The 14,630-nt window shown below is 43.4% G+C and overlaps 1 protein-coding gene across 1 annotated transcript; it reads right to left on the bottom strand.

The window, feature by feature from the left end:
- Positions 1-8,395: 8,395 nt before the first annotated feature.
- On the bottom strand, positions 8,396-8,851 carry LOC130137074 (uncharacterized). Its single transcript, XM_056307805.1, has one exon. The coding sequence runs from the start codon at positions 8,849-8,851 to the stop codon at positions 8,396-8,398; it is 456 nt and encodes a 151-aa protein (XP_056163780.1).
- Between the last annotated feature and the right edge of the window lie 5,779 nt (positions 8,852-14,630).

The raw sequence follows: 14,630 nt of genomic DNA, 5'->3' as shown, positions 1-14,630 counted from the left end.
CAAAAGATCGTGTGAATGTGTTCAAATAATTTAAAGTTTGCTTTAATTTATCTAGTACTTTTTTTTTGGTAAAGTAAGATAGTATATATACTTTTCACAGCGAAACATACAAGGAAACTAGTCGTACACAAAAAACCTCGCACTTGAGGCGGCACAACAAGTGTCCCGACAGGTGCAAAGGTGTAACGACTCAAACAAGGGCTACAAGCAACAGAAAAGCCACAGAAAAGGCCAACCGAAGCGGGGGCCAACAGACTACATTCAAAGTAATCCCACAGAAAAGGCCAACCGAATCATGGCCCAACAGACTACAGACACAGTAATCAGAGGATTAATCAAAAATGGAAGAGGAGATGCCCCATTTTTGCTGAATTCTTCTGTTGTGGTCATTGTCTACAACAGGCTTCATGGAAAAGCCTTTGTCCCTTACCAATTTGGTGAGGTGATTGCGGAGAGCTGGCATTAAGAGGGAATGGTCCCTGAATAGGATGTTGTTTCTCACCGACCAAATTATATGGCACATTGCGCCAAGTGCAAAACGAGCAATTTTTTTATGGAAGTTCTGCCCCCCAATGATACGGACAGCCCAATGGAGGTTTTCTTGCCAAGATCTATTACGCCACATAAGGTTGCAGTTATTTGCCCAGAAAGCAGCAAGGGACCCGGTAACGGCACATCCAAAAAAGAGATGGTCAATAGAATCGGGTCTGCTTCTACAGAAGGCACATACACTTTCGGGAATTCTGTGATAGCTTAGCAAAATAACTTGCGTAGGTAGTCTATTCAGAGATATGAGCCATAGCAAGAAGCTGTACCTTGGCGCAATGGCTCGATCCCATATGAAGGAACTCCATGGAACATTCGTGCCTTTGTTTCTTATGAGTTCCCCCGCCGAAGAAGTGGAAAACTAACCAGAAGAGTGGCCTTTCCAGGATATGCGGTCAGGTCTTTCGGCATCAAGAGCTGGTATTCTATCTGACCAAGAGTTGAAACTGGCCAGAAAGTTAGAGTGTTGCCAGACTGAAGAGGAAAAATCCCGAACCGATGCATTTCTCGGGATGCCTGAATAGTATATATCTTTATCGGAAAAAAATTTATAGAGAGGACTCCTGGGATGCTAGTTATCAAACCAGAATGATACAGAGGCCCCGTCGCCTATCTTCCACAGGAAGTTTAACTGGAAGTCCGAACGAAGTTCAAGGATTTTTTTCCAACTCCAAGAACAGAATGTCGGTTTGTTTGCTACCCAGAAATTTTTCTTCTTGAGAAAGTTGAAGTAAATTCATTGGCACCATAAGGACTCCTTATCGATGAATAGGAGCCATATGTGCTTGAGCGCATGCCAAAGTGTGAAAAATTGGGTGGTTATCCATATATTGAAATAGATCGGAATCTACTAAAGTGGAAGAAGTGGAGCGCACTCGAGAAGGAACTGTTCGCGAGAAGTTAGGTGGCTATCTGTGTTGACTGACACATGAAATTTTTTTTGATTGGTATCCCGAGGAAAATTTTTTAACAATGAATGATTGCAAAGACTTGGGTCAACTCAGTTTGACCGTAATTGACTCGGCCCGTTAGGCCCGGCCTGATAGAACTCGACCCTACCCGGACCTCAACTGTGTGTGTGTGTCTCTCTCTCTCTTTGGCCGAAATTCTCATGCCACATGGCACGCTCTCATTAGTCAAAATTCTTACCATCTACAATTAGCCACACGGCCAAAGGTGTAATCACTTTGACCTCTATCTCTTAAGATCGCGCCACTTTGCCAGCACTCGCGCCCCCAAAGCCTCCTCAGGCTGCGACAATGCCTTCCTGGAGAAGTTCCTCAGTTTCCTCCTCGTTGCTGCCTCTGCCTCCAATAAGACAGCAAGGTTTCGTGCTCGCCGGATCATTTCGGAGGTAATGGCTCGGAAATTCAATCCTCATGAGAAGTAATATTTTTATTTGAAGTTACTTTAGCTGAGAATTACTTAGACAGAGAAATAAAATTAGGGCCGAGTGATATTTTGTGAGGTAGAAACACAAGGCGATTACCCGTTTAAGCATTTTTGAGATGGAAGATAGTTTACTTCGCTTCCATTGAATATATACTTCAACTTTTATCAAGGAAGCATGTGTCCCGACAAGAGAAAGTTAATGAACGATCGTTTCTCTAAATTTACTGCCTTATTTTGTTTTCCTGTGGAAATTCTTTCTCCGAATTATATTATGGTAAATAATGCTGGTTTTGATATTGTTTGGTCATTGCAGATTATGTTACGACTTCCAGACGATGCAGAAGTGGACAATCAAGTGTGGGATGAGGTCTTTCGCGTCTTGTGAATGATTCCGGAAATGCTGGCATCCTTGATTTGTTCCTCGAAGCAATTCCATTGGAGCCCTCTCCTGTGAGATATGCTCGTTCTTATTTTAGCTAATTCTTTTGGGTTTTGCTATTGAAGATGGAGGTGTAGACTCAAGATACCTCATTTGGACTTGCTGAGATGACATAGAAATAAGGAGTACTTGCTACCGTTGGGCAATAATAAAGATACATTGACCAAAAGGCCGATTCACCTGGCTATTGTTTTTGCTTAATTTCGTTCCGCGCACAACGAACTTGGCGCTTGCTAGAAGAGTTCTTATAAGCAAATGTTATTTTCATGTCAAAGGTTAGCTGATCGGATTTTCTCTTATCAAGAGTTATTTTTTTTATAAATATTTCAATTTATAGGTTTTTTACGTTCTTTATTTTATTTACTAATTTTTTATTGTTTATATTACTTCTTTAGTTTGATGTGAAGTTTTTATCCAAGTAACATACACAAGTGAAGAGCTTAAAGTGCGTTAAATGGATGAGTACGAGTTATTTTGGTAATATGAGTTGGGCCGGGTACAAGTCATTAAAATTTACATTGCATAGAAATGAGTCAAAACGAATTAAATTGGTCGAACCATTTTTAACCTAACCCGACCCATTTGACGACCCTACTTGTCACTACTACACAAAACCCTAGGAAAAAAAACACCTCTTCTTTTCCTCTTTAGGGCAATAAGCGGTAGAAGAAGAGAGGGAAAAGAAGCCCCTCTTTTGTTTTTCAAGGTTTTTACCTTCATGGAGGGGACTAACGTTCACTAAGGGGGGCATCGGTGCAACCGAGAGAGAACAATGGTGTGGAAGAAATACATAGAGAAACACTCCTTACCATGGTCGAGAAACACTCTGTTACCGTCAGTGCATCTGAGGGAGTTGAACCTTCGTTCGAAGCCTTTACATCAACGCGCATCGCCATAGCCGGCTTATTTGGAGTCACGGTTCTGCACTCCATCACTGCTCGTCACCGTGGATCTCGTTTCCGTGAAGTATCACCAACAATCTGTCTTGCCCTGCTTCATAGTTGAAAACTCTAAAGCGGTCGAGTCCCACTCGATCTCCCCTAGTTGATTTCAAGTTCGTTTGTCGATGCTTTCCTAAACTTCTTCGGACAAGTTTAATCAGCAAGCGTGGTTGACATCCCTCCTCGGCCAAGTCGGTCTTGAAACATTTTGCGTTGGTCATTTCATAAACGAGGATTTGGTTTGAAGTCGATACTGATGTATGTCTGGGAAGAGACTGGGATTAAGTTTTTCTTATATGAATCCTATACCTTTCGCAAAAAAAAAAAAAAAAAAAGCATTTGGATTAATGCGGTGTTATTGATCTTTATTGCCCCCCGATTTTGGATTTCTTTCCATAATTTGTTTCTCGATCACAGCCCGGATTTCTTTGGCACTTAATCTCTACACCTTGAATTTAGGTGTCAACATTTTTTTTTTCTTACCGAATGAAGCATCTTAATCCTCCATAAATTGCCCGCTACACCGTGCTCCACTGCTTTCATATTCCACAACAAAAACCACGAAGGTTACGAACATGGACTCGTCAATTAAATTTTTCGCAGTGTTCGTAATGATTCTTGCCTTCGTACAAGCCAGCTCCGGAGACTCTGCCCATACCATCAATAGTTTACCAGAAGGACCGCTGCTCACGGTTCATTGCAAATCTAAAGATGGCGATCTCGGCTTTAAGTAGATCCCTGCTGGTTCTGAGTGGGGATTTTCATTTGGACGCCCTTTTATTGGCGGCACGCTATTCTTCTGCAGTTTTCAATGGCCTGGTGAATTCACTATTTTAATATATATATATATCCAGAGTAGAGATTCCGGCCGATGCCTCTCTTGTCGTTGGAATATATTACCTACTGGTCCATGTTTATTCAACTAGTACTGTGAAAAATAGAACAAGTAAAACCTATGCCACGAGCGAAACTTGTGCTGCAAAGGGTTCCAATGATTTGACATTTGGTTGTGATTAAGATGATATTGTAAGCTCTCGTTTGGATGAAATAAAGATCACTGGCTATGTTTTTTTTTGGGGGAAAAGTGTAAAAAAAGTGTTAAACCTATTGTATTGGTGCCAATTTAGTCATAAATCTTCTATCTTTGTGCTAATTCAGTCTTTTCAGCTAATTTAGTCTTATCTTACTAACGTAGAGCTTGACCGACCTACATGGCATCACTTTTAATAATATTTTATTAATTTTCACTTTTTGAAATTATTTTTTTGATTTTTTTTTTCCTTTTTTTTTTTCTTCTACCTTTGGTCAGTGGTCGATTGGTCACTGGCCAAAGGCGATGGCCGGCTGGGCTAACCTCACCTGGGCGAGGTCGCCATTGTCCGCCACAAGGGAGGCCCGGCCGACCTTCACCCTTGCCTAGGCGAGTCTCAGCGAGGGTTGGCCTCGCCCAGGCTAGATCTGGCGAGGCCGACCCTCGCCTAGGCAAGGTATGCCTCAGCGAGAGCTCCCCTCGCTAGATCTGGCAAGGCCGGCCCTCGCTAGATCCAGCAAGGCCGGCCCTTGCCTAAGCCACAACGACCTTGCCGGACATTGCCTGCACCAAGGTGACTCTTGGCAAGGCTGCCATGGCTTGGGCGAGGGCCGGCCTTGCCATATTTGCTAGGGGAGTCCTCGCCGGGGCTCGCCATCGCCTAGGCAAAGGTTCAAGGGTTCACTTGGCCTTGCTTATGGTGGGTGATGACAACCTCACCAAGGCGGGGCCAGCCTGGCCGCAATGGCTGGTGGCTGGCCATCACTTGTGGTCGGTCATTGGCCAAAGGTAGAAGAAAGTAAGAAAAAAAAAAGAAAAAAAGGAAAAAAAATCAGAAAAAATAATTTAAAAATCGAAAAATATTAAAATAACATTACAAATTGCCCACGTTAGCGTCAACGATGCCACGTATGCTGGCCAGCGTCCACGTCAGTAATATTTGGCCAAAATTAACTAGATTGACTAAATTTGCACAAAATCAAAAGGTTTAGGACTAAATTGGTACCAAAAAGGCAAAAAAAGATTTATGACTATATTGACACAAATGCAATAGATTTATGACTTTTCTAACATTTTTCCCTTTTTCTTGGTGTCTAAGCGTGAAAATGTCATTTTGTGCCTTCACTTGCATACGCAAGTGTAATACAAATCGATTGCAAAATCTTTTTTTTAATGAGGGGAAGAGATTTGGAGAAGAATATGGAGAAGAAGAAAGAAAAGTAATAGCAAATAAAAAGTTGAGAAAAAGATCTGACAAAAAAATTGAAGAGGGGTACACGGAAAACAAATGCAAAGCAAAGCAAGCCTCTCTCCCCAGGAAGCGACGGAACAGGGCGGCTCGGTTCTCGATTTCAATCTTTTGGAAGCGAGAGTCAATGTTGATTCCCAGTTCTAGGCTGAGAACCAATCTACTTAATCCAGGCCCACTATATCCAAAACGGTGATAGGTTTCTAAGGGTAAATACAAAAGAATATGTGAATGTGCTCAAATAATTTAAAGTTTGCTTTAATTTATCTAGTATTTTGGCACATGCCAAAGTGTGCGAAAAATTGGGTGGTTATCCATATATTAAAATAGATGGTGACGGATTCTAGAGGGTTTTCGCGAGCGACGCGTACTTGGACCTGCAAACTAGGTATGTCTTCTCGAATTCCCCCTCTCCACTCCACTGAGCTTTCGCAACAAGAGGTGGACCAACTTGATAGAAGTAAAAAGAAGGCAAAATTGAGTTTTGAAGCTCGTATTGGTACGCGAGGAATGATGAATCGCCCTTCTTATCGTGAGCCCCTCTTGGGTAAAAATATTGGAATTTCCATTGAAATGGAAGAGGATTCGTCAATCTGGGACGATTCTGATGAAGAAGTAATTGATGAGGAATATTTCGATTGTCCTGTCATCGGAATTTGTAGGGAAGATAAAAGCCGACTCAGATCCCCTTGGCGCAAAGCATTGATAATCAAATTGTTGGGTCGTAATATAGGGTACTCCTTTTAATATAGGGTACTCCTTTCTCCTGCTATGACTATTGACTATGTGGAAATCGAATGATGAACTGTCAATGGTTGATGTTAGCAATGGATTCTTTGTTGTTAAGTTTAATTTGGTCGAGGACCATGAGTCGGTTTTGAAAAATGGTCCTTGGATGATTTTCGACCATTACTTGGTGATACAACCTATGGTTCCCAACTTTATTTTAGAAAAGGCTACTATAAACAAAGTGACAGCTTGGGTTCACATTCCTCGGCTATCACTTGAATACTTTGATGAATAATTCTTAATGCGCATAGGGAATTGAATTAACCTTCTTCTAAAGGCGGATGCTACAACACTTGCTGCGGAAAGAGGTAATTACGCCCGGATGTGTGTTCAAATTGATCTCACTAAATCTCTTATTATTGCTGGGAATCAATTCAAGATTGAATATGAAGGCTTGCATCTAATTCGCTTTCATTGTGGCTGTCATTGACATAGAACGGAAGATTGCGATGGTAGGATTGTGCCTGGGGAAGCTGAACAAGGCGAAAGATTTCCTACAGAAAATGCTACAACTAGAAGAGATAACTCTGATGCTCCAAAACAAGATGAAAAATTTGGAGAATAGATGGTGGTACAAAAATCGAGGAGAACAAGAACTCAATGAGGACTTTGGGACAATATCACTTGGCTCATGGCTGGCCCTTACAAGGTTAGTGGTGACTTCCTCACATGATAAAATTCTCTTAAGATTGATTGAATCTAAATAAATTTTCCAAACTTACCGAGGTAAGGGCTTGGGAGAACTCGCCTTAATTGAGGACCGTTGGTTCGCAACTTGACAATACCTCTAAACCCATCTTTTCCCCGTCCGTCAGGAGGGTCGGGACAATCTGTAGGCTAAAATGGTTGGTAATCTATTGCAGTGGAAGAAGTGGGCAATTACAAATGATATGCAAACTTGGAAAAGAAACCATTCACTTTATAGTCGAGTAATAGATTGCTGGGTTTACATTGAACATTTCGGTGGAGGGAAACCAACTTCAAAAATTTGACTTTATGAGGTAGTATAGGTGACACAACTCTGCCTAACATTATATCATTGGTGATGTTTGAATAACAACCATATGAGGATGTTCGGGATTACAGCCATTACAAATGCTTGGAATTTGCAAAAAGATCACTAGAGTTGGACGAGAGCAGTTTTGGCATTAATGAGCAAGTCTGACAAAAGTACACTGACACTGTTTTGGAAACAGTCATTGCCAAAGAGCTGTTCTGACAATTTCTAGCGACGTCTATTGTTGGCAACGGCTAGAACCAACGGCTACTTGAGGATCTCGATGGGCAATGGTCTGGATGGCTGGCGCTATATTGAGTCCAAAAGAAGTAATTAGGTTGGGAGAAAAACAAACACAATGAGTCTTGTCCTTTGAGTCTTCTTCTTTGCTCGGTTTTTGTTATTAGCTATTGTTTATCCTGATGTCAATGTCTGTGTGGTGATATTGTTTGTAATCAATGACAAGAGCAAGTGTACAAGAATGATAATAGTACATGACTCCTGATAGTGTGATATATTGAAATGCGATATTTGTTGATTGTAACTTGTCTTGAAGATTACTAGTAGATTTCAGCCTTATTGTAGTTGTTAGTATTGAAAGTGGATGTAGGCTTGGGGATAAAGCCGAATAACTGTCACGCCCCGAACCCCATCGAGCACGCGACATCCCTCTTCGGTCGAATTAGTGCGACGTCCCAGGAAACGTCGCCGACCCAAATGAACCCATCAGAGTTTAATCGCGGCGGAAACAACAAACACCCAGACAATGATTTACCAAGGGTACTAGGGAGAATAAATTGCTAAACCACCAAATCTTATACTATACCTCGATTTAAGTACAATATCCATTTACAATATAAACTTATGCCACAACCGCCATTTACAAACCACGAAGCAAAATATGCACACTGAACTACTAAACTGCAAACCACCGATATCACAAAAAGATTAGTAGTATGGGTAGGCACTACACCAAAATGGGACACTTCCAAACTCTTCCTCAGCTCCAAAACTAATCCCTACGCCCTCTAGATGGCATCCACTCTGACACACTCTTTTCGGAATCCCCATTCGAATCCTCATCAGGCACATGCTCATCCGACGACTCCGAATCAGCCTCAATCTTGATCGGGTTATCCTCATCTCCCGACTTTATCTGACCCTCAATCCTCTCCTCTTCTGGCTCCTCTACTAGCTCGTCCTCTGGCTCATCCTCCGGCTCATCCTCCCTGGGTTCTTCCTCGGGTATTACTCCTAGATCTACATTCATTGGATCATACCTTGCCTGGGATTCTTTCGACTCCGGATCTAGTTCCGGTACTGTAGGATCAGGCTGATGTCCGGACTGGGCTAGACTAGTTTTCAAACTAGTCATCTCTCCATCTGGAAGGGGTATGGCCGACGGATCCCAGTCCCCTATTCCGTCAAAGGGCACATCAACTCCTCGGAGGGGTCCGAGCTCGTCCATCCCGTCCCTAAACATCTAGGCAGTGTAGGTATGGGCCTGCCAAAGAGGTTGCCCTATGTCTACCCATACGACAGAAGTATGCTTAATCCAGGTCAAATTCTCGTCTATCGGGTATTCTACAACATCATGATCAGTATGCATAACAATCCCAAAACGCTGCGGCGGCGACGGCGGAAGGTTCATGGCTCGGGTGGGTGCTCTGAAATGGTTTGGTTGATACAACCATGAGACACTTCTCAATAAGTACACAACCTAAACCTTACCTAGGCTACCACGTATTCCAGACAAGTCCAGACACCGAATCAAGCAACACACAAACAACATCCACACAATCGTACTTACCTGGTTCTCGATACACGCAACCTGCACGTTAGTCTTACATTCACATTTACAAATCGCATGCACTTTCCAACCCAATCTCATGCTCGAAGGCACATGTCAAACACACCACATTCCCGAACTCCACAATTCACACTCGTTCACACACCACCACATCATTTTCATTTAACTTACCACATCGCACCATCTCGTGCTCAATCACTTTCCTCAGCCCGCGTAAACACGCATCAGGCCTACATGATCGCGACCCGCGTAAACACGCCTCAGGCCCGATCCCATTCTCACTTCCTTTCCTCAGCCCGCGTAAACACGCCTCAGGCCTACATGATTGCGACCCGAGCATAACACACCTCGGTCCGATCCCACAGTCGTATCACGACCCGCGTAAACACGCCTCAGGCCTGTTCAATTCCCCACGTAAACACGCCTCAGGGATTTAGTGATCACACAAACATACCAACACACCGTATTTTATCTGTACCCCACGTAAACACGCCTCAGGGCCTTTTAGTGATCACACGCATATCGCACGCCTCAAATCTCACACGTGCACACACTTGGGCATCAATTAAATGCACATCAATGCATCAATTCGAACCATTTCAATTCAGCCTACATACACACATACAACTATCACAAATCACGTCATTTTCTCAGCAAATCACAGCATAACAATTCCCGGCACCACACGACGATTTCACGCAATTACGAACCGAATCAAATTATCCACTCGCCAATCCAAACAGAATTTTCCAGCACCTAAATCAACATTTTTCAGCCCTTAATTGGCCTCTAAATTTTTCACCAAAATACCTCAATCTCGTCCCTAAGGCCCGCAATCAAATCAATCCCTAAATTACCCTAAACCGCATCTAAATGAGTCCGATAATACCCGATGTCCTAGGCAAGGGTTAGATTGCGACTTACTTGGAAATTTCCAAGCAAAATCAACCTATCCAAGGTTGACTAGGCGGTTGGAACAAGGTGGCTACGGCGGTGACCTTGCAGCGGCGACGATCGGCAACGGCGGCGGTGGCGGCTCGGCTTGGGTCGGCTTGTCCACGGTCACGAGAGAGAGAGAGAGAGAGAGAGAGAGAGGGAAACGGCGGTGGCGTGAGGTAGTGAGGGCGAGGCTTGGCGACGGGACGGCGGTGGCGCGGCGGATGGCGGCCGGACGGCGGTGGCGCGGCCAAGGGGAGAGGGGCAATTGGCGGTGAGGGGGAGGAGAGGGAGTTGCCGAGAGAGAGGGCGAGAGAATGGGGGAGAGAGAGAGGAAAATGGGTTTAAAAACCAATAATTTGTGCCCCTAATCGCAAAATGACCATCTTGCCCCTCTCTCTACTTTTCAATCGACGGCCAATATTCGTTCTTATCCTGAGATCGACGGCCGAGATCAAATCTTTTCCAAAAATATCCATGGATAATTTGGGAATTTCATAAAATTCTAAGGGCAAAATTGTCCAAAAATTGTCAATTCTAAAGTTAGGGCGAAATGACCAAAATGCCCTTCCCCAATAACACTTGGCCTTAACAAAGTTCCAGGGGTAAAACGGTCATTTTCCATCCTTCGCCGAAATTCAGTTTTTCTAAAGGATTCGGATAATTCCAAGACTGAACATTCCAATAACAACGTCGTCCAAATATCCTGTAGTGACTTCCTAAATTTTTGATACCCAATTTGATCTCTAATTATTAACTGAATTTTATGTAACGTAACTTGAGCGTGCCTCAGACTAACGGGCGGCTTTTGGGGAAATTCGCATATTCGACCCGTGACTGATACTAAATCAAGTCACGTCCAAGTTCATTCGGATCATGACGACCTCGGTTGTCAATTTAATCGCGAGGATCGATTGCTAGTTCCGATGGGCACGATCGTTCGGTATAGGTTCTGGATCGTTCGTCAACTCACCTCGTGGTCAAACGGAACCACCCGTGATCCACTCGTATGACAATGACGAACCGGCCCATAACTATCCTAAGATCGGCCTACATTGGCTCAAAATGTCACATCGACGATTCTATGGTCGAAAGTCAGTTCACGACCGAATTTCTTTAGTCGCGCGAATTTAAATCCCTAATTAGCCCTTCCCTAACGGTTAGTATCCTAGGAATGATCAGTTCCGAGCGAGACCTAACTACAAGTACGTTAATAAAACCACTCATTTCATAAATCCCAAATGGGCAAATTTCAGAATGTCACAACTCTTCCCCCCTTACAAAAATTTCGTCTTCAAAATTTACAATTCAACCTACTACTCGAACAAATGGGGGTATTGACGTTGTATTAGCTCCTCACTTTCCCAAGTCATGCCTTCTGTCCCGTGATGTTCCACACAACCTTGACCATCGGGATCGTCTTGTTCCTCAGAACTCGCTCTTTCCGATCCTCGATCCTTATTGGTCTTTCAACATACGACACCCTGTCGTCAACTTCTATTTCTTCATAGTTTAACACATGAATCGGGTCCAGTTCATACTTTCTCAGCATCGATACGTGAAACACATTATGCACTTGCGCCAAATTTGGTGGTAATACAAGGCGATAAGCTAGATCTCCAATTCTTTCCAACACCTCAAATGGTCCAACGTACCTCGGACTCAACTTGCCTTTCTTGCCGAACCGAGATAATCCTCTCATGGGCGATACCTTACGAAATACGTGATCCCCTACTTGAAATTCCAAAGGCCTTCGCCTTCTGTCTGCATAACTCTTTTGACGGCTTTGCGCTGTTTTCAGCCTTTCGCGAATAATCTTAACCGCCTCAACCGACTGTTGGACTAACTCTGGCCTGGTTATACTTCTTTCTCCAACTTCGTCCCAACATACGGGCGTTCTACATGCTCTGCCATATGGCGCTTCAAACAGCGCCATCCCAATACTCTGCTGAAACTGTTATTATAAGCAAATTCTACTAAGGGCAATTGTTCTTCCCACTTACCTTGAAAATCAAGAACACATGCCCGAAGCATATCCTCTAAAGTTTGAATCGTCCTCTCAGACTGTCCATCCGTTTGTGGATGATAAGCTGTGCTAAACTGCAGCTTTGATCCCAACGCCGTCTGCAGACTTTTCCAAAAATTGGCGATGAACCTAGGATCACGGTCCGACGTAATCGTCACTGATACTCCGTGCAATCGAACGATCTGTTGCACATACAATTCAGCATATCAATCCAATACGAAGTCCTTTCGCATTGCTAAGAAATGTGCCGACTTGGTCAATCTATCGACAATTACCCATCACAAAATCCATAGTGATATGCTCCCATTTCCACTCCGGAATTTCCAAAGGTCGCAATAACCCTCTGGGTTTACAATGTTGCGCTTTTACTTATTGGCACGTCAGGCACTTAGCCACGTGCTTAGCGATGTCTACCTTCATACCATTCCACCAGTAGTACTGCCTCAGATTCTGATACATTTTCGTACTACCAGGGTGGATGCTATAACTACTACGATGCGCTTCCGATAAAATCTCTTCCTTAAGTTCCGCATCGTCAGGCACGCACAATCGTCCTCGGAATTTTAAGATCCCGTCCTCGGATACTTGGAAGTCCGGTTTCCTCTTAGTAGCATCCATCTCCAGAATCCTCTGAGTTTTTGGGTCTGTAGACTGCAAAACCTTAATCTTAATTTGAATCTCCGGTTCAATCCTTAACGTGGCTAGCAGACTCGAGACTTGACTTACTTCAAACTTAAACTCCGAGTCTCGCACTTTTTCCAACAAAGTCCATTCCTTGACCATCAAGTGCGCGATGCTTGACTTCCTACTCAATGCATCCGCTACCCGGTTTGCCTTTCCGGGGTGATATAAAATATCATAGTCGTAATCCTTTAGTAATTCCATCCAACAACGCTACCTCATATTTAATTCCCTTTGAGAAAATAAATACTTGAGGCTCTGATGATCGGTATAAATCTGAAATTTTTCTCCGCACAGATAATGTCGCCAAATCTTCAGGGTGAACACTATTGCGGCTAACTCCAAGTCATGCGTCGGATAGTTCAACTCATGCGGTCTTAACTGTCTTGACGCATAGGCCACTACTCGTCTATTTTGCATGAGTACACATCCCAATCCTTTCAACGACGCGTCACTATAAATTTCGTATCCTCCGGATCCTGACGGAATAGTCAACATCGGTGCCGTCATCAATCTATGCTTTAATTCCTGAAAACTCCTTTCACATTTGTCGGTCCATTCAAACCTCGTTTCCTTTTTCAATAAATGTGTCAACGGTGTTGCTATGGCCGAAAACCCTTCCACGAAGCGTCGGTAATATCCGGCCAAACCTAAAAAGCTTCGAACCTCTGTTACTGTCGTTGGTCTCGGCCACTTCATTACAGCCTCAATCTTTGCTGGATCTACTTAGATTCCTTCTCCAGAGATCACATGCCCAAGAAATGCTACTCGATTGAGCTAGAACTCGCACTTGCTAAACTTAGCATACAGTGCGTTTTCTCTTAAAGTCTGCAAAACCTTACTCAAATGAAACTCATGCTCCTCCAGGCTCTTCGAGTACACTAGTATGTCGTCTATGAAGACTATGACAAATTGGTCCAAAAACTCTTTGAACACCCGATTCATTAAGTCCATAAATGCAGCATGGGCATTCGTTAACCCAAACGGCATTATTGTAAACTCATAGTGTCCATATCTCGTCCTGAATGTCGTTTTCGGTATATCCTCCCTTCTAATCCTCAACTGATGATATCCCATTCTCAGATCAATCTTAGAAAATACCGAAGCCCCTTGCAATTGATCAAATAAATCATCAATCCTTGGCAAAGGATATTTATTCTTAATCGTCACTTGGTTTAACTGCCGATAATCGATACACAACCTTAGTGACCCATCCTTCTTCCTCACAAACAAGACTGGCGCTCCCCATGGAGACGCACTTGGACGAATAAAACCTTTGTCTAGTAACTCCTGCATTTGCACATTTAATTCTTTCAACTCCGACAACGACATTCTATAAGGTGCCTTCAAGATTGGTTCAGTCCCAGGTGCCAACTCGATTACAAACTCTACTTCTCTTTCTGGCGGCAATCCCGGCAATTCCTGAGGAAAGACATCGGGATAATCGTACACCACGGCTATGTCCTCTAGCCTCAGCTTCTCAGCCGTCGAATCAATCACAGCCGCTAGAAATCCTTCGCATCCTTCATCCAACAACTTAATCATTTCTAGCGACGAAATCCATGAGATCGAGGTTCCCCCTCGATTTCCCACAAATTTGAATTCCGGATGTCCAACAGGATTAAATTGGATCACCCTGCTACCACAATCTACTACGGCCCTCTGCTTATTCAACCAATCCATACCCATTATCACATCAAAATCATACATCGCTAGAACCGCTAAATCAATTCTCTCTTCCCTATCACCAATTACAATCTTACAGTTTGGGCACCCCAACGAGACTAAAATCTT

The sequence above is a fragment of the Syzygium oleosum genome, unplaced genomic scaffold (genome assembly GCF_021117445.2).
Source record: "Syzygium oleosum isolate NSW1041296 unplaced genomic scaffold, Sole_v2.1 Sole_v2.60, whole genome shotgun sequence".
Taxonomy (NCBI): Eukaryota; Viridiplantae; Streptophyta; class Magnoliopsida; order Myrtales; family Myrtaceae; genus Syzygium; species Syzygium oleosum.
This window is presented reverse-complemented; position numbering and strand designations above follow the sequence as displayed.